The 18,993-nt window shown below is 37.8% G+C and overlaps 1 protein-coding gene across 1 annotated transcript in view; it reads left to right on the top strand.

Moving 5' to 3' along the window:
- Nucleotides 1-593: 593 nt before the first annotated feature.
- The window catches only part of LOC125837627 (uncharacterized), a 46,605-nt gene continuing 28,205 nt past the window's right edge, over nucleotides 594-18,993 (top strand). Inside the window, exons 1-13 of the mRNA XM_049516722.1 lie at nucleotides 594-698; nucleotides 3,070-3,200; nucleotides 3,856-3,940; nucleotides 4,380-4,433; nucleotides 4,782-4,873; nucleotides 4,963-5,060; nucleotides 6,378-6,453; nucleotides 6,626-7,079; nucleotides 17,076-17,414; nucleotides 17,508-17,708; nucleotides 17,852-17,944; nucleotides 18,035-18,107; nucleotides 18,864-18,979. Coding sequence (XP_049372679.1) covers nucleotides 657-698; nucleotides 3,070-3,200; nucleotides 3,856-3,940; nucleotides 4,380-4,433; nucleotides 4,782-4,873; nucleotides 4,963-5,060; nucleotides 6,378-6,453; nucleotides 6,626-7,079; nucleotides 17,076-17,414; nucleotides 17,508-17,708; nucleotides 17,852-17,944; nucleotides 18,035-18,107; nucleotides 18,864-18,979 — 1,854 coding nt within the window. The 5' untranslated portion in view covers nucleotides 594-656. The remainder of the gene's footprint in view (nucleotides 699-3,069; nucleotides 3,201-3,855; nucleotides 3,941-4,379; nucleotides 4,434-4,781; nucleotides 4,874-4,962; nucleotides 5,061-6,377; nucleotides 6,454-6,625; nucleotides 7,080-17,075; nucleotides 17,415-17,507; nucleotides 17,709-17,851; nucleotides 17,945-18,034; nucleotides 18,108-18,863; nucleotides 18,980-18,993) is intronic.

Raw genomic sequence — 18,993 nt, 5'->3', positions numbered from 1 at the left:
GCAAATCACACTAGATACATGTATATGGTATCCCAGATACATTTTGAAATATATGTACATAGGGAGAGAGGAGAGAGGAGAGGGGGAGAGGAGAGAAGGAGAGAGGCGAGCAAGAGAGTCAAATAAATGTGAATCCACTTGGTTATAATAGATCTAAAATCAATTACACTTAATTTTGACCTCATGTATTCGAGATACATGTATCTTAGACACACCATATACATGTATCCATAGTACAAATTCCGATAAGATTCATAATATTGAAAACTCACTTGACGTGGAGTAATTTGCTTCTAAACTAGTGAGATTTGTATTGTTTACCCTGTTTTTATTCATCTTGATGTAATTATAATATTTTTAAAATAAGTTTATTATTCTTTAGCAAAGTTCAAAAAATATATGTATTTGTGGCCAAAAAGCAGAATTATATTTTTTTTCTCCTTTTTTTTAAACCTTTTTGTATATATATATTTTTTTCATTTAATTTTTTTTCTAATTTTTCTACTGGTGTTCATACCAGCATCGGAGCCTTGTTATTGAGATTTGAGACGTAACCGATTTTGCTCATTTTTCTGTCACCTCCTACCTATAATAAAGATCCGAACAATCAACAAATTGAACAACTGCTCCGCTCGGTAGATTCAACAGCGCTCGCTATGTTTGCTAAATTTTTTGAAAAACTCAATCCCACGCCACCGGTAAATTGCTCCATTTCATCGTTTTTGAATTCTCAATTTTGCATATTGATCTTTTTTCACATTATAACACAAACCTGATTTGCTTTCCCGATCCTTTTTGCTTTTTTGGTAAATGTTTGAGTAATGCAATTATTTGCTGAATTGTTTGTTTAGAGCTTTTTAGGAGAGGGGTAACCACTGTCAGACATTTTTTTAGTCTTCTTCAATTAATGCTTGATCTTTTGATTCTTAGAGATTCTGTGCTACCATTTGTGTTGTTTGTCCAATCGTGTAGAAATCTGACGACGGAAAAAAAAGAAGGAAAATCTGTAATTATTGCGGCAGGAGAAGAGATATACCCCACCTAAAAAATGACAGCAGATGGTATTTCTTAGCACAAATATTAGCATAGGAGTATTTGACGTGACTTTTTATATCTGTTATGAAGTGGAAAGGATTACAAATTTTATTAACTTTAAGTTTAGTTCCATGAAATGGCTGATAAGGGTAAGAACTAGAAAGAAAGAGAAACCTATTGAATTACTTCCCTTAAGTGAAGTAATGGCTTCTATTTTTGGTTGTTTGAGATGTAAAAGATACATTTTTTCTCCCTCCTCGTCCAGTTTCAAAAGGAGAATACCCAACACTTCCAATTTGAGCTCTCTTCTGCCTCCACTTCTATGCTAAACAGGGGAATAACTCTTAAAGATACTCCTTTTTTAAGCTCAAAAGGAAGGAAAAGATGGTGTTGGTAGTGATAACCTGCCCCAAAAAAGTTACAACGGGTAGTTACTTGAAGTTAGTTAGTTGTGTAATAGTATTCTGGTGATTGATTGATGTACATAGAAGGTTCTTGTGATCAATTGATGCTAATACAATACACCTTCTGTTTAAAATTCTCTCAAGCTCTTTTCTTGGTGCTCTCGGATCAATCTTGATCCTTTGTAATTTTTCTGCCTTTTCGCTTCCCTTCTATCATATGGTTGTACAATTATTAATCATCACTGACAGTGTATGGTGCAAGATGCTAATGCAGTGGAGTTCTTAGATTTTGTTAAATATATTCTTAACATGTTTGTCATTTAGTAAAATTTATTCACAACGTGTTTGTTGATGACAAAGTTTGAAGATCAGTTTATGCTGCCAAAACTGATTTCAGTGCAAGGCAGGATCAAAGTGGTGTTTGTTGAGCTCCCAGAAACCCTAGGTCCATGCCTTTATCTTCCTTTTTAGTGTGAAGTAAAATCTAAGAGAAATCATCAGCAATGATTTCTGCTACAGTGCAGGAAAAATATAAGACATAAAACAGAAGAATAAACATGCCGTGTAGGACAATATGAAGTAAAAGAACTAGCATTTCGTGTCAGCTCAAATGCAATAGGGAGAGCCAATTGTTTCTATTGGAGCATTTTTTATTTCTTATAATCTGGGCTAGGGCTAGGGCCAGAGACACATTCCAGGATGTAAATGACTAAATGCTTTGAACTTGTCTCTGTCTTTGTTGAACTTTTTTCAGTCTTTAAAATGAAGACTTGAAATATGAGGTAACATTATCCAGACCTTGTTTCATGTCCTGTGAAAACAGGGCTAGGGCTTTGATTTCAGGTTGTGGATGAGATTAGATAGAAATATATAGCAAGAGTATGATTAAATGGAATAAACAGTTTTCTTCTTGAGACAATACCAAATTCTCAGAAGTTTGGTTTATGATATCGTGAAGGGTAAACTTTATATGCTAGGTTCAGCTAATTGTTGTTCTTGAATTGCTCCAATACAAATACTGTAGACTGGGTCAGGGATTCTACCAAGTAAAATGCAACACAATGTAAGATCTCGCTTCTTCTTATAAGATCTTCAATCAAGCATGCTACTGTATGTAGTCTATTTTCGTTCTCTTCCTGCTTATGAAGGGGAATCAAGGAATGTTAACTTCTCTCTTGAGCTGATGTCGACTCGTGTAGTGGTCGGCCTTCCTACCAGAATGCCTTCTTAGTTGAAGAGCATCCTGCAAACTAGTAAGGATGGAGGAAGCAAAAAAGAACTTATGTGAATGGTGTTTTTCAAAGGCCACGGAATAGACTGCATTGAAGATAGAAAACATGAAGGGAGAGAATCAGAGAAATGGTTCTAAGTTCCACTTGTGCTGCTTTGCCAGTCTGAGATGATTAGTATTGCTCCCATCATGCATTCTCTTCCTTCAATCAGCTCGAGATATGTTACTTACAGTTTGATAGTGCATTTAGAAAGTCGTCCAGCTTGCATAACAATACTTGCTCCCTTCACAAACTAGAACTAATGCTTGTTTGCATAGTATATAATTCAAACCTAATAGTCTCTATCTGCTGAATTTACTGTATTGTGCTTTAAAACTCCCTTACCACATTTTTCTCAGAATAATGCACCCGAAGGAAGTGAAAAATTGACAGACCTGGAAGCAACAGTTTCTGTTCACTATGGGATTCCATCTACAGCATCCATTCTGGCATTTGACCCTATTCAGCAACTCTTGGCAATAGGAACATTGTGAGTAAAAAAACATAGTAATTTATATGCCTTTGAAGATGCTTATGACGGTGCTTTGTTTAGTCTACCAGACCTTTCATTTACATGTTGTACAGCTTATAAGAAGCAGATGATAGTGCATTATTTGTCTCATTCAGCAACAAGGTATGGAGGCCTCTCAACTTTAGAAGTAGCACATTAATTAAGGAGTTCATCTGGGGAGTAATAAGTTCCTTTGAGAGAATTTCAAACAGTAACGAAGATAACTAATGACATGAATTTTTCTGATTCTCTTTTTGATAGCCTTAGCAGGATCCTAGAGTGCTAATAGCAAAAAGCAAGGTTGCACAATACTTAGTGCTGTAAATACATTTTATAGTTCTTTCAAGGCTGAAGCATCACCATGTAAAACACATATTAGGACCAATTGCCATAATTTTCAGGTCATGTGGACATAACATTTTTCCATTCTAAGCTGAACTCATAATCCATTGTATAAATACATGAAACTTCTTCGACCTCAAACATAGTTCAAAAACATGCCATTTAGGCTTCTGTGTTCATATGCAACAAGCGGGAAGGCATAGCTTGAAAGAACTGCCATCAACTAGAAATGTCCCATCCTCATGTCTCTCTCCTAGTTCTTTCATACAACTAATAATCATTATAATTACAGGGATGGAAGGATTAAAGTGATTGGCGGATCTAACGTCGAGGGCCTTCTTTTCTCTCCTAAGCCATTGGCGTTCAAGAATTTGGAGGTTTGTAATCTGAGCTGTGTGAGGTCTCTCTGTGTATCTGTACAGGTACACTTTTCTAAATTAAGACCGCGAGCATGTGGGAATTCCAAGCTCTGTTTCTCCAGAGAGCTTCATTTATCGCTTGTAGATTTTGTTTTGGAGTCTGGCATTATCATCTGATGAATTTTATATCTGGTTTCATGATATTTTTGGCAAGCTGATTCTTGACTCTACGCTTCCAATATTTAATGCTATATAATTTACTACTCGGGTGATGGTTAGCATGCACTTCAAATGTGTATGATTATGAACTTTAGAAATGGCTGTGATATTGGTAAAATGAAATAGGACAAGTGTGCTGTGCCCATGTGGAATTTGTAGTTTCAACCCTTATACTTGCATAGTGCATATGTGTTGGGCTCTTTTGATATAAATATATTTTTCTCTTACCTCTTTCCAGTTCCTGCAAAACCAAGGATATTTAGTGGGCGTCTCAAATGGAAATGAAATTCAGGTAATCTGTGATCTTTCTCCTACGCAATTTGACCTGTTAAAGACTAATTTCCGAGCTGGGAATTACTTGAATCTTTTAGCTCACTGGTGGAGATGTATAGCAACATTCTTTTACTTTGAGGGAACCTTTTGATAGGAGAGTATAGGCAAGTTAGTTCACACAGACACAGGTACCCAGGAAACTCTTCTCTCGCATTCATGTGTCTTTGGGGGAGATGGCATTACTGTTAATCAGTCATGAATCTGCACCACACTCTTCTTCTCCTCTATCAGTGCTTATATCTTCCCCGTTTTTCCATATGCTGCATTTGTATCTCTTTAACAGTTAATTTCCTTTAATAATTGACAGGTTTGGGATCTAGAGAACAGGAGAATATCTTCTAGTTTACAGTGGGAGTCCAATATTACTGCATTCTCCGTTATCTATGACACTCATTACATGTAAATGGGTAGATATTGTTATTTCAAAAGATTCTTGTTCACCGTACAGTTAGTTTTTTATTTGATACATGCGATATGACTGTACACAGGTTCGTGGGAGATGAATATGGTTATCTCTCTGTTCTGAAGTACGTGGAAGGAATCATGGAACTGTTGCCTTATCACATGCCTCCGAATCTTATAGCTGGTAACGGGATTGCTTTCAGATATCTGTTGTATAGTAGGTTCATATAGTTAAAGGATCATGGCTTTACTGGAAATTACTAACTAAATGTTCTTTTAGTTACATCTTTCTCCGGAGAAACTTAAAATGATTTGAAGCCATTGTGTTTCTTTCTTATTTCATTTCTTTTTAGCCTTCCATTCCAAGTTCGGTTGTGGGAACTTTCAGCTAATTTTGACCGAGGGAATAACCTATTGCTAAATCTTTCTTCTTTTCCTGATGCAATTTCACTGTCATTTTATCTCTAGGATTTCTCTCTAGTTTTAATATGCACAGTGAGAGGTTAGAAGGAGAAGAGAATTTTGGAATTAGTGTCATAATTATTCCCTCAAGCTAGTAGGATTAAATAGTTGTTACAAAGAACGTAAAGAAGAAAGGAAACTAATAAGAATATAACACAACTTACTAATTGCCTAATTACAGAGATTTGAGGATATTCTCATATCTACACTATCTAATTATACCATACTTAACAATTTCAAAAATTATACCATATTTAACACACAATATCTCAGATTTGCATTAGTGAGACCCTGATTATTTGACTTATTTCTCTTGTTATATGTAAGTTTTTATGAGAACTTATGGTTGATCAATTCGCAGTAGAGAGATTTGGCAAGAAAGTGACTATATAAAGTAGTTGACAATTTTATCTTAGCTCAATTGCATTTGTAGTCACAACACTACTGACAAACTAACTTGAACTAGAGGCCAAGCAGTGAAGTTTGACATGCACTAAGAATATCTACTCTGTGATTTATGATTAGCATCTTGTAAGCCTTAAAATTAGCACATAGGTTGATGGTTCGTATAAGAACATTGACATTAACTCTCAGGGTGATGTATGCCAAACGTTACACCATCCAGTTTTTGGAAATTTCTTTAACTTTTGACGTGCTCCTAATAACTCAAGTGCTTTTTCAACGATTGTTCATATTTTTAGGATTTCCCAGAAGAGTGCAGTATCAATAAGCTTATGATTTTACCATGAGAAACACAAATCTTTCGAATTAAGAGGGTAGAAGAGTAGGATGACAACTGATAATTAGAAACTCTTAAGGTCAATATGAGTAAGAAATGTATTTTCGTGAAAGTCTTCCCCTTTTCTTGGAAGGTGCTGACTTGTCGGAGTAAGTCAGTATCCTTCTCTTTTGGATCTTCCACTTCTTGCAAATTGCAGTGTGGTTTTCATCCTCCAAAAGCAAGTGTACCGATGAATACAATTTCTGTGTACTAACTTATGTGAACATCTTCTCATATACCCATGATCATCTGTTGCAGAAGCTGCTAATATTTCAATGCCCGACCAACTCGCCATTGTTGGTTTACTTCCCCAACCTAGTTCACATGGAAATAGGTAAGAGATGATCGAAATTTCTCCCTTAGTTTCTCGTCTTTGGTTTTTCATTTTTAGAGTTGTTTTCAGCATCCACATTCTTCTGCTTCTTATCACACATCTACCCTTGGTCTCTTGCTGCACTCAAGTACTTTTTGGGGTCCTAGCGTCGTCTTTCTTTTTGTTTCCTCAGGGTCCTGATTGCTTATGAGAATGGATTAATTGTTCTCTGGGACATTACAGAAGATCGAGCTGCTCTTGTTAGAGAGTTTAAACAACACCAATTAAAGGATGAAATTGTTGTTTATGCTTCAAAAAATGCTAGTGAAGAGAAGTTTTGTGCTTCATCAGATAATCAAGAAGGCGAAAAAGAAATAAGCTCACTCTGTTGGTTGTCATCTGATGGGTCAATTTTGGCTGTTGGTTATGTTGATGGTGATATTTTGTTGTGGAATATATCAGTTCCTGGCAAGAAAAGTCCAGAGGCTGAAGCTTCGTCTAGTTATGTTAAGCTGCAGCTTTCAGCAGGAGACAAAAGACTCCCTGTTATTATTCTGCGTTGGTCCGCTAAAAATACACAGAATGGTTGTGGGGGCCAACTATTTGTCTACGGTGGTGATTCAATTGGATCAGAAGAAGCCTTGACGGTAAGCTCTAATCCTAATCCTAATTTAATTTCCCATCTTAATCTTTTTGTTTATCCCCATCATAATTTTGTTAGCATTCAGCAAATATGGCGTTTAAAAAAGATTGAGACATGCAGAATCCTAAATGGCTTGAAATTGAGGTTTAGTTGTTATTGTTTTAATTGGTAAAAGTCTATGGAGTAATTTGACTTACACATCCAGAAAAGGTAACAAAACTGATTTTCAAAATTTTAATTTTGAAAGTGTTGAGAATATAATTAAGTAAATAAAAGTGTGCTCTCCCTAACAACTTAAGCTTTAAGATGAGATGGTCACATACTTTAACATGGTACCAGAGCAGACAGATGTCCTGGGTTGAGTCTCAATGCCACCCGTTATCTAAAAGAATTTCCACATGCTTGTCCCTGTAAAAAAGAATCAAGCCCGCACTTAAGGGGTCATGTTGAGAATATAATTAAGTAAATAAAAGTGTGCTCTCTTTGATAGGCATCAACCCTTCTTCCTTTCAGATCCAATAACAGAGTTTTGCACAAAGATGGGGGAGAATAGGATTTACTTCAATGCTGGTTTTAAGTCGTTTGGCATCACTAGTGGACATCTGATAGTGCCATCTGGTATGAATGGGTGGAAAGAAGTCATAGTATGATGAGAAGATCATGGAATGGATTTGTTTTGTGCTTAGAGAGGCCTCCAAAGAGCAAAGATCAGCATAAAGTAGTTAGGAGATGGAAAACCACAGAACATGATGCAGAGCACTTCTGCACCAGGAAATTTAATGAGTATGGTAGATAATGAGCATATTATCCTTGAATGGAGGTGGGGGAACAGTCATTATTATCCCAAAACAACTTTGAATGCAGGTTGATGTGATATTGCATTTAAGATAGAGAGATTCATTAAATGTTCTTCAAAGTTGGAATTGACAGTTCTTCCCAGAGCAACTGAAACCAACTACTCACATGTTAAGGTAGTGCAAGAAAGTAAATGGTAGTCCAAGAATCTTAGAGAAGCTGAGGTGGGGATACAGAAGGGTATAAAGGTTTGAAATGTAGAAGAGAACGATGATTTTATTCATGAACAACATGCTCCTTATATAGAGCAGATACAACACTGAAATACTAATCCAAAAATACATCGTAATCTGATAAGATACTGTGCAACTAAAATACAGGAAACTAGTGAAAGTCCTAAATGGTTAAAATTACTAGAATACGGAAAGCAGATAGCTGGAAAATAGGAAATAATAACAAACTTCTAAACTAAAGGATAACAAATATTATCTGATAATACGCCCCCTCAAGTTGGGGGGGGGGGGGAGACCGGAACCAGCCCCAACTTGTGAAAATGGCGCAAAAAAGCTGTACTTGTACGTGAAAGAGGCTTGGTAAGGATGTCGGCAACTTGATCAGCATAGTGAAGGTGACGAATTTCAAGTGCTTTTTGTTGAACTTGCTCCCGAAAAAAAATGGAAATCAATAGCTACATGCTTCATCCTACTGTGAAACACTGGATTAGCACAAATTTAGGTGGTGCTAACATTGTCACAGAGGACTGTTGGAGCAGACAGTGAATAACGAAACTCATGGAACAATTTTGTGAGCCAATTGTCTTCAGAAACAGTAGCTGCAACAACTCATACTTAGCTTCCGTGGGTAAGTGTGAGACAGACTTGCTTTTTGGAAGACCAAGAGATTGATGAATTCCCAAGGCAGACAACATAACCTGTAGTTGAAGTTCTGTCTTGTGGATTTCCAGCCCAATTGGAGTCAGAATAATCAAGTAAATGATCTGTTGGTTGTCGACTTAGCTGGACTCCCACTGTGCTTGTGTGTTTGAGACAGCGCAACAGACGTTTGGTGGCTTTCCACTGAGACACTTTAGGATTATGCATAAACTGAGACAACTAGCTAACAGAAAACCCTATGCCAAGCCTAGTGAAGGATAGATAGTAAAGTTTACCAATGATTTTTCTGTAAAGGGAAACGGTCAACTGTAGAATCATTTTTTGAATCAGCGAAGGAGCAGGTTGATGTCATTGGTGTTGGAACTCCCTTGCAATTAGCCATATGCAATTCATCTAGAAGATCCATGACATATTTATGTTGAGACAAATATATGGCAGTTGGCGTGGATATCAGCTCAACACCCAAAAAATAATGCAGGAGCCCAAAGATCTTTTAGAGAGAATCTTGGGAAAGTGATGTAATTATGGACCTGATACTTGTCTGAATGCTTCCGGTAATAACTATGTCATCAACATATATGAGAATGAATACAATGACACCATAATTATGAAGGATAAACAAAGATGAGTTGGATTTTGATTAAACAAATCCAATACTTGTCAAGTAGTTGGTGAACTCGGTGTACCATGCCCTAAGAACCCGATTAAGTCCGCATATGGCCTTTTTGAGCTTGCAGATGTATGTGGAAGTTTGAGAGGACTCAAAACCAGGAGGTTGTCACATGTACACTTCTTCTTCAAGACTACCTTGCAAGAAGGCATTGTTGATATCTAGCTGATGAATAGGCCAGGAGCATTGGGCAACAATTGCAAGAACTAAGCAGACTGTTGCAGGCTTGCCAATGGGGCTGAGTGTGGAATGATAGTATAACCTTGGTATTTGAGTGAAGCCTTTGGTTACTAGGCTAGCCATATATCTGTCAATGCTTCCATTAGGTTTATGTTTAATTCCAAACAGCCACTTATAGTCCACAACATTTTGAGAGGGATCACTAGGGACCAAATCCCATGTCTGGTTTCTGACTAGAGCATCATATTCTGCTTTCGTTGCTTCTTGCCATTGGGGATATAGTTTTGGTTGACGATAGGAGTGGGGAATTGGTGGCTAGAGATTTGTGTTAGCAAGAAAATTCTTGGGTATCAGGCTATTATTTTTTAGCGAGTAACCATTGGGTGAGAAGAGTGGTTGGTTTCGGTTGCGATGGAGGGGCATTAGGGTGTGGTGGCTGCAATTCAATGGTTGGAGGTAGCTAAGGGGCTTGGACAGATGTTGTAACCTTAGAGGCCTGACGGCTATAGGTGTGGGTGATGGGTGGCTTACATGGTGGGGCAGGGAGTGATAACACTCAATTATACCTCGTGATTGAGATATAGAAGGTCGTATGCAAAAACAGTACCCAACTTAGGAGTCAAGCTTGTATGGACACTTGTCTTGTAATTTTGGAGTTCTTTTTTTATGATAAGAGAAACCCGCAGCCGGCGAGCTGCTACCCTTTGGGTGCGCACATGGTAAATTTGGAGTTGTCATTCTGCTTATGAGAAAAACAACTTGATGACACGCTTAATTCCAAAAGTGGCTGGTAAAGAAGCTTGGTGCATTAGAGTTTTTGCAATCTCTACAACATGGCGATATCGTCTCTCTACTACAACAACACTTTGAGGAGTATAAGGTGGGGATATTAGGTGTTCAATGCCCTGTGGTTTTAGATAAGAAGTGAAACACTGAAATTCACCTTCCCTGTCGATATAAAAAGATAATATTTTGTTCGAAACCGACATTCGAGTAATGGATGTAGTGTTTTGAAAGCATCTAAAACTTTGTGTTTGGATTGAATCGTGTGGAGCCACATGTATTTTGAAAACTGATCGACGAACAAAACATAATTATCTTTTTTCTATTGATGGACAAAACTGGTGATGAGCCTCACAAATCACAGAAAAATAACTTGTAGAGGCCTGCAACTCTGCAGAGAATTTGTAGAAAAAGATTGTCTGTGGCTTTTATTTGATTGGCAGGAATTACAAATCGAAAGAGAGTCTTTCTTATCAGGAATGAAAAAAATTATTTTAAAATATATCTAAAGTACGGCGTGTTGGATGCTCGAAACGCCCATGCCACAGATCTAAAGACATAGCGACATGGCATGCAGTTGAGAAGAAAAAGGATTGTTTAGCGGCCACTCATAAAGGGGTCCTCTGCTCCGTTCTTGAACTAACGGTGCCCCTGTATTTGGACCCTTCACAAGATAAGAGAATGAAAATAATTTAATGGATGTTGTATTGTCACGACAAAATTGAGAAACTGATCAAGTCATTGGCAATTGAAGGGGAGCAAAGTATATTGGATAATTGAAAGCTACAATCAGATGCGTATAAGTCAGTGTTACCGGTTACCATTTCCCATATAGATTTTTTTGTAACTAGTTTCCCATATAGATTTCTTCCTGACCATTGTAGTCAGTGATACTTGTGAGACTTTGGACATCTGATGCAACATGCTGTGTAGCCCCTGAATCAACTATCCATGGGGCAGATTGTTGCATCCATTGTCCAACTAAATTGGCTCATGCCTGAATATGATTATGAGACTGAGACCGACAACCGTGAGCAAAGTATCCAGGTCGGTCACATAACTGGCACACTAGGCCGATTTCTTGTGGATTGGTGCAACGACTGCGCCTTGGCTGAGAACGGTGCTGCTGGTTGTTGTTCTGACGCCTATTGTTGGTGGTGGCACTGTTCCTTGTTTGAGAGTTGGTCTTTTAAGCAATAACAGCAGTAATGATGTTGGATTGAGGCGGAGCATTGTGTTTGAGGGAAAAGCTCATGATCAATTAGCTTTTCAAACAGTTAGGCATATGAAATTGGGGAGTCATGTGCTCGAATTGCTGCTGAAATTTTTTGATATTCTGGTCCAAGACCAGTGAGAATCTTGATAATGAGTTTGGCATTGGTGACAGAAGCTCGGGCGATCACAAGCTCATCTCAGAGAGATCGGACTTGGTTGAGATAACCCGTTACATGAAGACTCTCTTTGGTGAGACGAGCGAGTTGATCTCACAAGCTGAATATGTGAGTTTGTGACTTATTGGCATAAGCAGTGTGGAGTGGATCACAGCCTGCTTTGGCAGGAGTGTTATCAAAGGTGTGCTTAAGCCCTGAAGAGAGGCTCAAAACGTTTCCTTTCCAATGAACCTCTTCTGAAGAGACGACACTAAACAATTGATACTTCACCTTATCGTAATTATTTTTTAATTTCTTTGTTCATAGATTTGTCATTCATGCTTATAAATTATCAGTCTTGGACTAAACATATATATATATTTGTATTTTTTTCTCCCTTTGCGCCTTTTCTCATTAAAGCCCACTATTTTTTGCCCTTTGCGTTTAAAGCCCCAACGAACCTTAGAGCTTTTTTGTGCTTTTTGCTTTTGATAACACTGTTTGGCAGTGGTCAATGGCTGCAAGTGTTGGATCTACTGATACTAAAATTGCATTCTGGTCAATTGGTCCTGCCAAAACCAATTAACATAATCGGGGTTAGCAATTGTCTGGTTGTTTTTGGTGGTGGTATCGACAGGAGCAGGGAATGGGATAGTTCCATCTAGATGTCCATAAAGATTTTGTCCTCTCATGAACGTGGATACTTGTGCCTTCCATAGAAAGAAGTTATGGCTGCCAGCAAGTCTAATTGGAAGTTGGGTAACTGAGTTGAATTGAACAATGGTGGTGGTATTGGTTGCATCAGAATTGGTAATGGAGGGTGCCATGTGTGGTGGGAGGGTAATAAGAAACTTAGAACTTTGTGAGGAGAAAAAAAGCTCTTGATACCATATAAAGGTTTGAAAAGTAGGAGAGAGCGATGATTTTATTCATGAGCAACGTTCTCCTTGTATAGAGCAGCTACAACACGGAAATACTAATCCAAAGATACATCGTAATCTGATAAGATACAGTGCAACTAAAATACAGGAAACTATAGAAAGTCCTAAATGAACAAAATTACTAGAATACGGAAAGCAGATAGCTAGAAAATATGAAATAATAACAAACTCCTGAACTAAAGGCTAACAAATATTATTATCCGTTAATAAAGGGAAACATCACCATTAAAGCTAGTAGCTTTGAGTCTAAAGAGATGATTTGCTCAAAAAATGCTTAGTTAGGCATGTTGGAAAGGACACTGAAGAGAAACCCACCTTAGCTGGCATGAGGAGATGGACAGCAGCCAACTGGAAATCTACTTTCGGGCTACTCATATATGTCTGTATGGATGCTTATTTCTTTTTGAGTTTCCAAATAAATTCATGGTTGAGAAGATTTTCCAAGGTCACTGGAGTTGGAAGAAATCATAGTTCAACCTGGAATTTTTTTATTTTATTTTTGGATGAAGTAAGACATTTTATATAATAGGCATCATCAAGAAGAACAAGAGGATAGTGTGGGATGAGATTGAGTTTGTAAAGGGACTGATGGAAGTTTGTGGGGACTTTAATGTCCCCAGATTTAGCTCACAGAAAAGAAATTGTAATAGAAGAACGAGAGGTACGGTTACTTCATTGAAGATATGAACCTAATTGACACCCAACTTGAGGGTGGAAATTTCACTTAGTTCAAAGGGATAATCGTGAGACAGCCTCAAGAATTGACAGGATTCATTGCAAAAGAATGGGATGACAACTTCAGAGATATAAGCGCTCCCTTCTCTAGAGAATAATATCTGATCACTTCCCAGTAGTCGTACAATGTGGTTATTGGGTCCACAACAAGAATTACTTCAAGTTTGAAAACTGGTGGTTGAGAACTGAAGGATTTAATGATAGAGTTAGTGACTGATGGAACTCTTTTACTTTATTGAGAGGCCTGACTACATTCTAGCTTGCAAACTGAGAGCTCTTAAGTCAACGCTGAAGAAATGGAGAAAGACTGAGCAAGGAAACCTGATTTCACAAAGAAAGAAATTGTTGGGACAGATGGGAGAGCTAGACTCAGTACTTGGTGACAGAGCCGTAACCGATGAGGAAATAATGAAATAGACCGCAACATATATGGAGTATGAGGAACTTGTCAAGAATGAAGAGATTTCATGGAGACAGAAGTCTAGGACTCTATGGCTTAAAGAAGGAGACATGAACACTAAGTTCTTTCACAAGATGGCTAATGCACATAAGAGGTACAACAATATTGATCAACTGCTAGTCCAAGAAGAATTAATTAAAAATGCAGTGAGAACTGAAGGGGGAAATCATTGATTTCTATCAGCACCTGTGTTCAGAAAAGGATGAATGAAGACCTTCCTGTCATTTTGAAAGATGCCCTGTCATCTCAGAGGAAGACAGGGGGCTTCTACAAGACAGGTTTGCGGAACAAGAAGTTTTGAAATGTTTGAAGTTGTATGCAGCTGATAAAGCACCTGGACCAGACGGTTTTACAATGGTTTTCTTCATAAAACACCGGGAAGTGTTGAAACATGATGTAATGAATGCTATTAAGAACTTCCATGAACAAGAAGTATACCTTTATTGCATTGATTCCTAAGAAGAAAGGCGCAAAGGAATTGAGGGATTTCAGGCCTATCATCTTGATAGGCAGTTTCTACAGGCTAATAACTAAAGTGTTATCAGGAAGATTATAGATTGTCAGCAAATGGCTTTCATCAAAGATAGAAAAATCATGGATATTGTGCTAGTGGCAAATGAAGCTGTGGATTCTAGACTTATGCTAGCAGAAGCCTGGTATTCTATGCAAGTTAGACATTGAGAAAGTATATGATCATGTTAAATGGGCTTTTTTTATGAAATTAATGGGAAGGATGGGTTTTGGACATAAATGGATTCATTGGATCAAGCATTGCATCACAACTGTCAATTTTTCCGTACTGCTATATGGCTCTCTCTGCTGGGTTCTTTAGTTAACAAAGAGGTCTCAGGCTGGGAGATCCGCTGACCCCCTTTTTGTTCCTATTGGTTATGGAAGGTCTCAATAATATGATTAAAATAACTTAGCAATGGGTGGATTAGAGGTTTTGAAGTGACTACAGTTGATAGGGGCAGTATGGAAATGACTCATTTCCAATATGTTGATGATATTTTGATTTAATGTGATACAAAAGAAGATCAACTGAGATATTTGAGGGTGATCTTGGTTTATTTGAAGGGGTGTCTGGTTTACACATCGATCAGAGGAAAAACTTGCTTTTTCCCAACAGAGATTGCCCAGCTAAATGCAATTCTAGGTGGAAAAATGGGTACATTACCAACTACTCAACTAGGATTGCCACTTGGAGCAAAATCTAAATCCAAAGGAATTTGGGACACTGTTAATGAAAAATGTGAGAAGTAATTGGTCAGATGGAAAACTCAAATACTTATCTTTGGGTGGTAGGTTGACACTCAGTCCTAGATGTTCTTCCTACATACATGATGTCTCTGTTTTCAATCCGAGCAGGGTTATTAGAAGGTTGGACAGTATTTGGAGAGGTTTCCTTTGGCAAGGTAACAAAGAAAAGAAAGGTTTTCTTTTAGTAAAATGGAAAGCTCTTACTTTTGCAAGTAAATTTGGGGGTCTGGGAATCATGAATTTAAAGTTTCACAATAAATCTTTGAAGATGAATGGTTGTGGAGACTTCCAATGAGAATCAGTCTTTGTGGAGTAAAGTTATAAATGCAAAATATGAGGAGGAAGACAAATGGATGACCAAGGAGGTTGATACACTATATGGGGTTAATGTATGGACGTCCATCGGGACCTTCTTGGAGCGACTTAAAGAGCAAAACAAAGATCAAAGTTTATAATGGTAGCTAAACTAACTTCTGGGATGACAACTGGCATGAAATAGGGATTCTAAAATCACACGGTCCAGACATATTCAATTTGGTACTTCACCAACAGAAGATTATAGTAGAATTGTGGACACCTCAAGGTTTGGTTTGGATATCACTTTCAGAAAATTACCCAATGATTGGGAAATGGACAGGGTAACTGAATTTTATAGCACTCTTGCACAATTTAGTGGGTTACAGGCAAGGAAAGATGTATTGAGGTGGCAAGGTAGCACTAGTGGTGACTTCAAGGTGAATGTAGCGTATAGGATGATTAATCAGTCTAATCCGCAGGTTGATAATTGACTTGGAAACATATTTGGAGAACTAGTATCCCACACAAAGTAGCTTGTTTTGCGTGGCTCTTGGCTAAGGAAGCTGCCCTCACCCAGGACAATCTAATGAAAAGAAAGATCACAATGTGCTCCAGATGCTTTCTGTGTGGAGTTAAAGCAGAGATTGTTAGCCCTCTGTTCCTTTATTGCAAAGTGACAGAACAGCTGTGGAGAATTTTCTTTAACTTTAAAGGCATATCCTGGATCATGCCTGGAAAGATTATGGAAGCTTTACAGATTTGGGAGGAAACAGGATCCATGGAAAAGAACAAAAGTAGATGGAGAATTGTCCCTACTTGCATCAGGTGGACAATCTAGAAGGAGAGAAATTCAAGATGTTTTCAAAATACAGAGAAAAGTTTGCAGAAGATCAAATTGAATTGTCTTTTGCTATTATGTTTTTGGAGTGAACATTTTTGATGTTCTAGAGTCAATATAGAGGTAGATCAGTTTAGCTTCTGGAGTACAATTGTAAATTTGGTTTCAGTACAATTCATGTGCTCACTTAACAACTTAAGCTTTTAGATGAGGTGTCACACACTTGACACTAAGTTTGTTAGCTAAAGGGAATATCATGGCATGTACCTTTTTTTAATCAGCAAAGAGAGAACATCATCTCATTGTTAATTTTTTAATTCAAAAGGAAACCATTGTGGTGGGGGATTAGGCTATGACCCAACTTGTTAATTTCATCTCATCATCACATGGTTTAAATTTACATTCTACAAACTTGCGTGGTTATCTTAGTTAATTGTTAATTTTGGTTAATTAGCATGTTAACTTGGTTAAATAAGAAGAACAACAATACAAGAATGTGGGAAATATTAAAAATCCAATAGTTTCCACACCATAACCAATACATTGAATCATATGGAATTTTTAAGCTTTGCTGCATTCTTGTAGAACCATATTTCTTCCTAGGTTTTCTACTTTTTGGTATACTGCTTGTATACAGGGATTTCCCCAATATTAATAAAATTGTTTACCTTATCAAACAAAAAAGAAGAGATAATATGATTTTTTTGTGGTATCTAGTTTGATGTGTGCCTACACTTATGCCATTTTTTTTTCATTTTCTTCTGCTTGTGTTAGGCAGGTTCTGAATCTTGATTGGTCCTCCGAGATAAAAGCACTGAAATGTGTTGGTCGAGTAGACCTTGGACTTGATGGATCTTTTGCAGATGCCATTGTTGTTTCAAATGTTAATGAAACAGGAATTGATGATGCTTCTTCCTTGTTTATGTTGTCAAATCCAGGGAAACTGCACTTTTATGACAAGGCCAGCTTGTCTGCTTTAAAATCTAACCCAGAGAAGAAGCATGCAGATTTTGCTGTTAAGTATCCTACACTTGTACCTACCCTTGAACCACGTATTACTGTGGCATACCTATATCCAGTGGATAGGAAATGGAATTCCTCAAGGACTCCTTCAGAGGTACTAGATGCTTTGTAATTTAAATCGTTCAATACAAAATCATTATCGTGTGTTTTAGTAATCTTCTTCAACTAGTATTAGTTGTTTCCTTAGGAAGTTATGGTTGCGCAAATCCGTCCAGCTCATGGTGTGACTGAATTGGAAATCAAAATGCCTCTAAGTAGTATTCCCAGACAACCTACCAAGGATGATGGAATAGAGAGAATACTTGTTGCTGGCTATCTGGATGGATCTGTCCGTCTGTGGAATGCAACATTTCCAGTCTTTACACTTTTAGCTGTTCTGGAATCTCAGGTCTTTGCGTTTTGCATTTATTTGACTCTTAACTGATAAGATACTGCCTTGATATGTTCTCATATTCACTTATTTAGTAATAAAAATAATCTCTAGTTTCATTGCCATGAGCTTATATGTCAAAGTATGATGTTGGGGTGAAGGGAATTCAAGACACTGGTCCTAGAACAGCAATATCCGCTTTGGACTTCTCCTCTACTGCTTTAACACTTGCCATTGGCCACCAATGTGGCCAGGTAAGACCCATCATGTTTTCAATGGCTACATCTTTGAGAATCTGGTAACATCAGCTGTGCATAACTTACTGATACTTTTGGTTTGTGTAGGTGCATATGTATAGCCTCAAGGGGCAGTCTAAGACAACTAGCTCCAACTTGGCTACAGATGCTGAACAGGACGGTATGCCTTTATGTTCTTAACCTTTTCAGTAACTTATGTTATTTTGAAATTTTCTTCTAAACGATAGATGGATACTGGCTTGACATGATTGGAAGTCTGAAAATAGTTCAGCATTTAATAGGACTTAGGAGCCTCCAGGACAACAATCATCACCATTCTGTTTACATTAAGTTCTGATTGCGCTAGGTGGTGTTGACAATTGATTGGAGAGGAGAGGCATGACGGGAGAAAAAATGTTTTCCTTAATGGTTAAACTCAGCATAAAGGAGCTCTTGTATAGGAGTATTTAGACGCAAGTGTGTTATTGAAAAGTGATCAGAGAGGAGTAGCAAGAGGAGTAAATTTGTTTTTCGTGATGATTAAACTAAATTGTAACTGCCCACAGGCTCTGGGCGGTTGAACTCGAGAGGGTTTTCTGTGAAACATGCCTTAGGAAAATCCCACATCAGAACAGGAGGGAAAAGTTAGGGGCCATATAAGGTGGTTCAGGAATTTAATTGGTGAGGCGCCTTTTAGGTTAAAGCCCGAGGGACAAAACTTTGAAGCCCAAAAGGTTGGGCCAAAACGGACAATACACCTTGGCAGTTGGATTACATATTTCATGTCATTACTAGTTCTGTACTGGTAGCTAACCTAATGAAAGAAGAAACAGGTTTTATGTCTTCCATCAAGCTCCTTGCCATTACATATTTTCACTTACACACATACCATCTTGTTCTGCATCATTATGGTGATCCCTATGTAGTTTGTTTTCAGCTCAGTTCTGTCCAGGTGATACTGGATTTCAGTTTTCCCTCATAAAATCTCCAGTACGCATCCTAAAATTTGTAGCTGTGGGTGCCAGGCTTGTTGCAGGTTTTGAAAGTGGCCAGGTAAGATCAATCCA

This window comes from Solanum verrucosum, unplaced genomic scaffold, assembly GCF_900185275.1.
Source record: "Solanum verrucosum unplaced genomic scaffold, falcon-dt-bn FXZP01000156.1, whole genome shotgun sequence".
Lineage (NCBI taxonomy): Eukaryota > Viridiplantae > Streptophyta > Magnoliopsida > Solanales > Solanaceae > Solanum > Solanum verrucosum.
The sequence above is the reverse complement of the archived record's forward strand: the minus strand, read 5'-3'. Positions and strand labels throughout refer to the sequence as shown.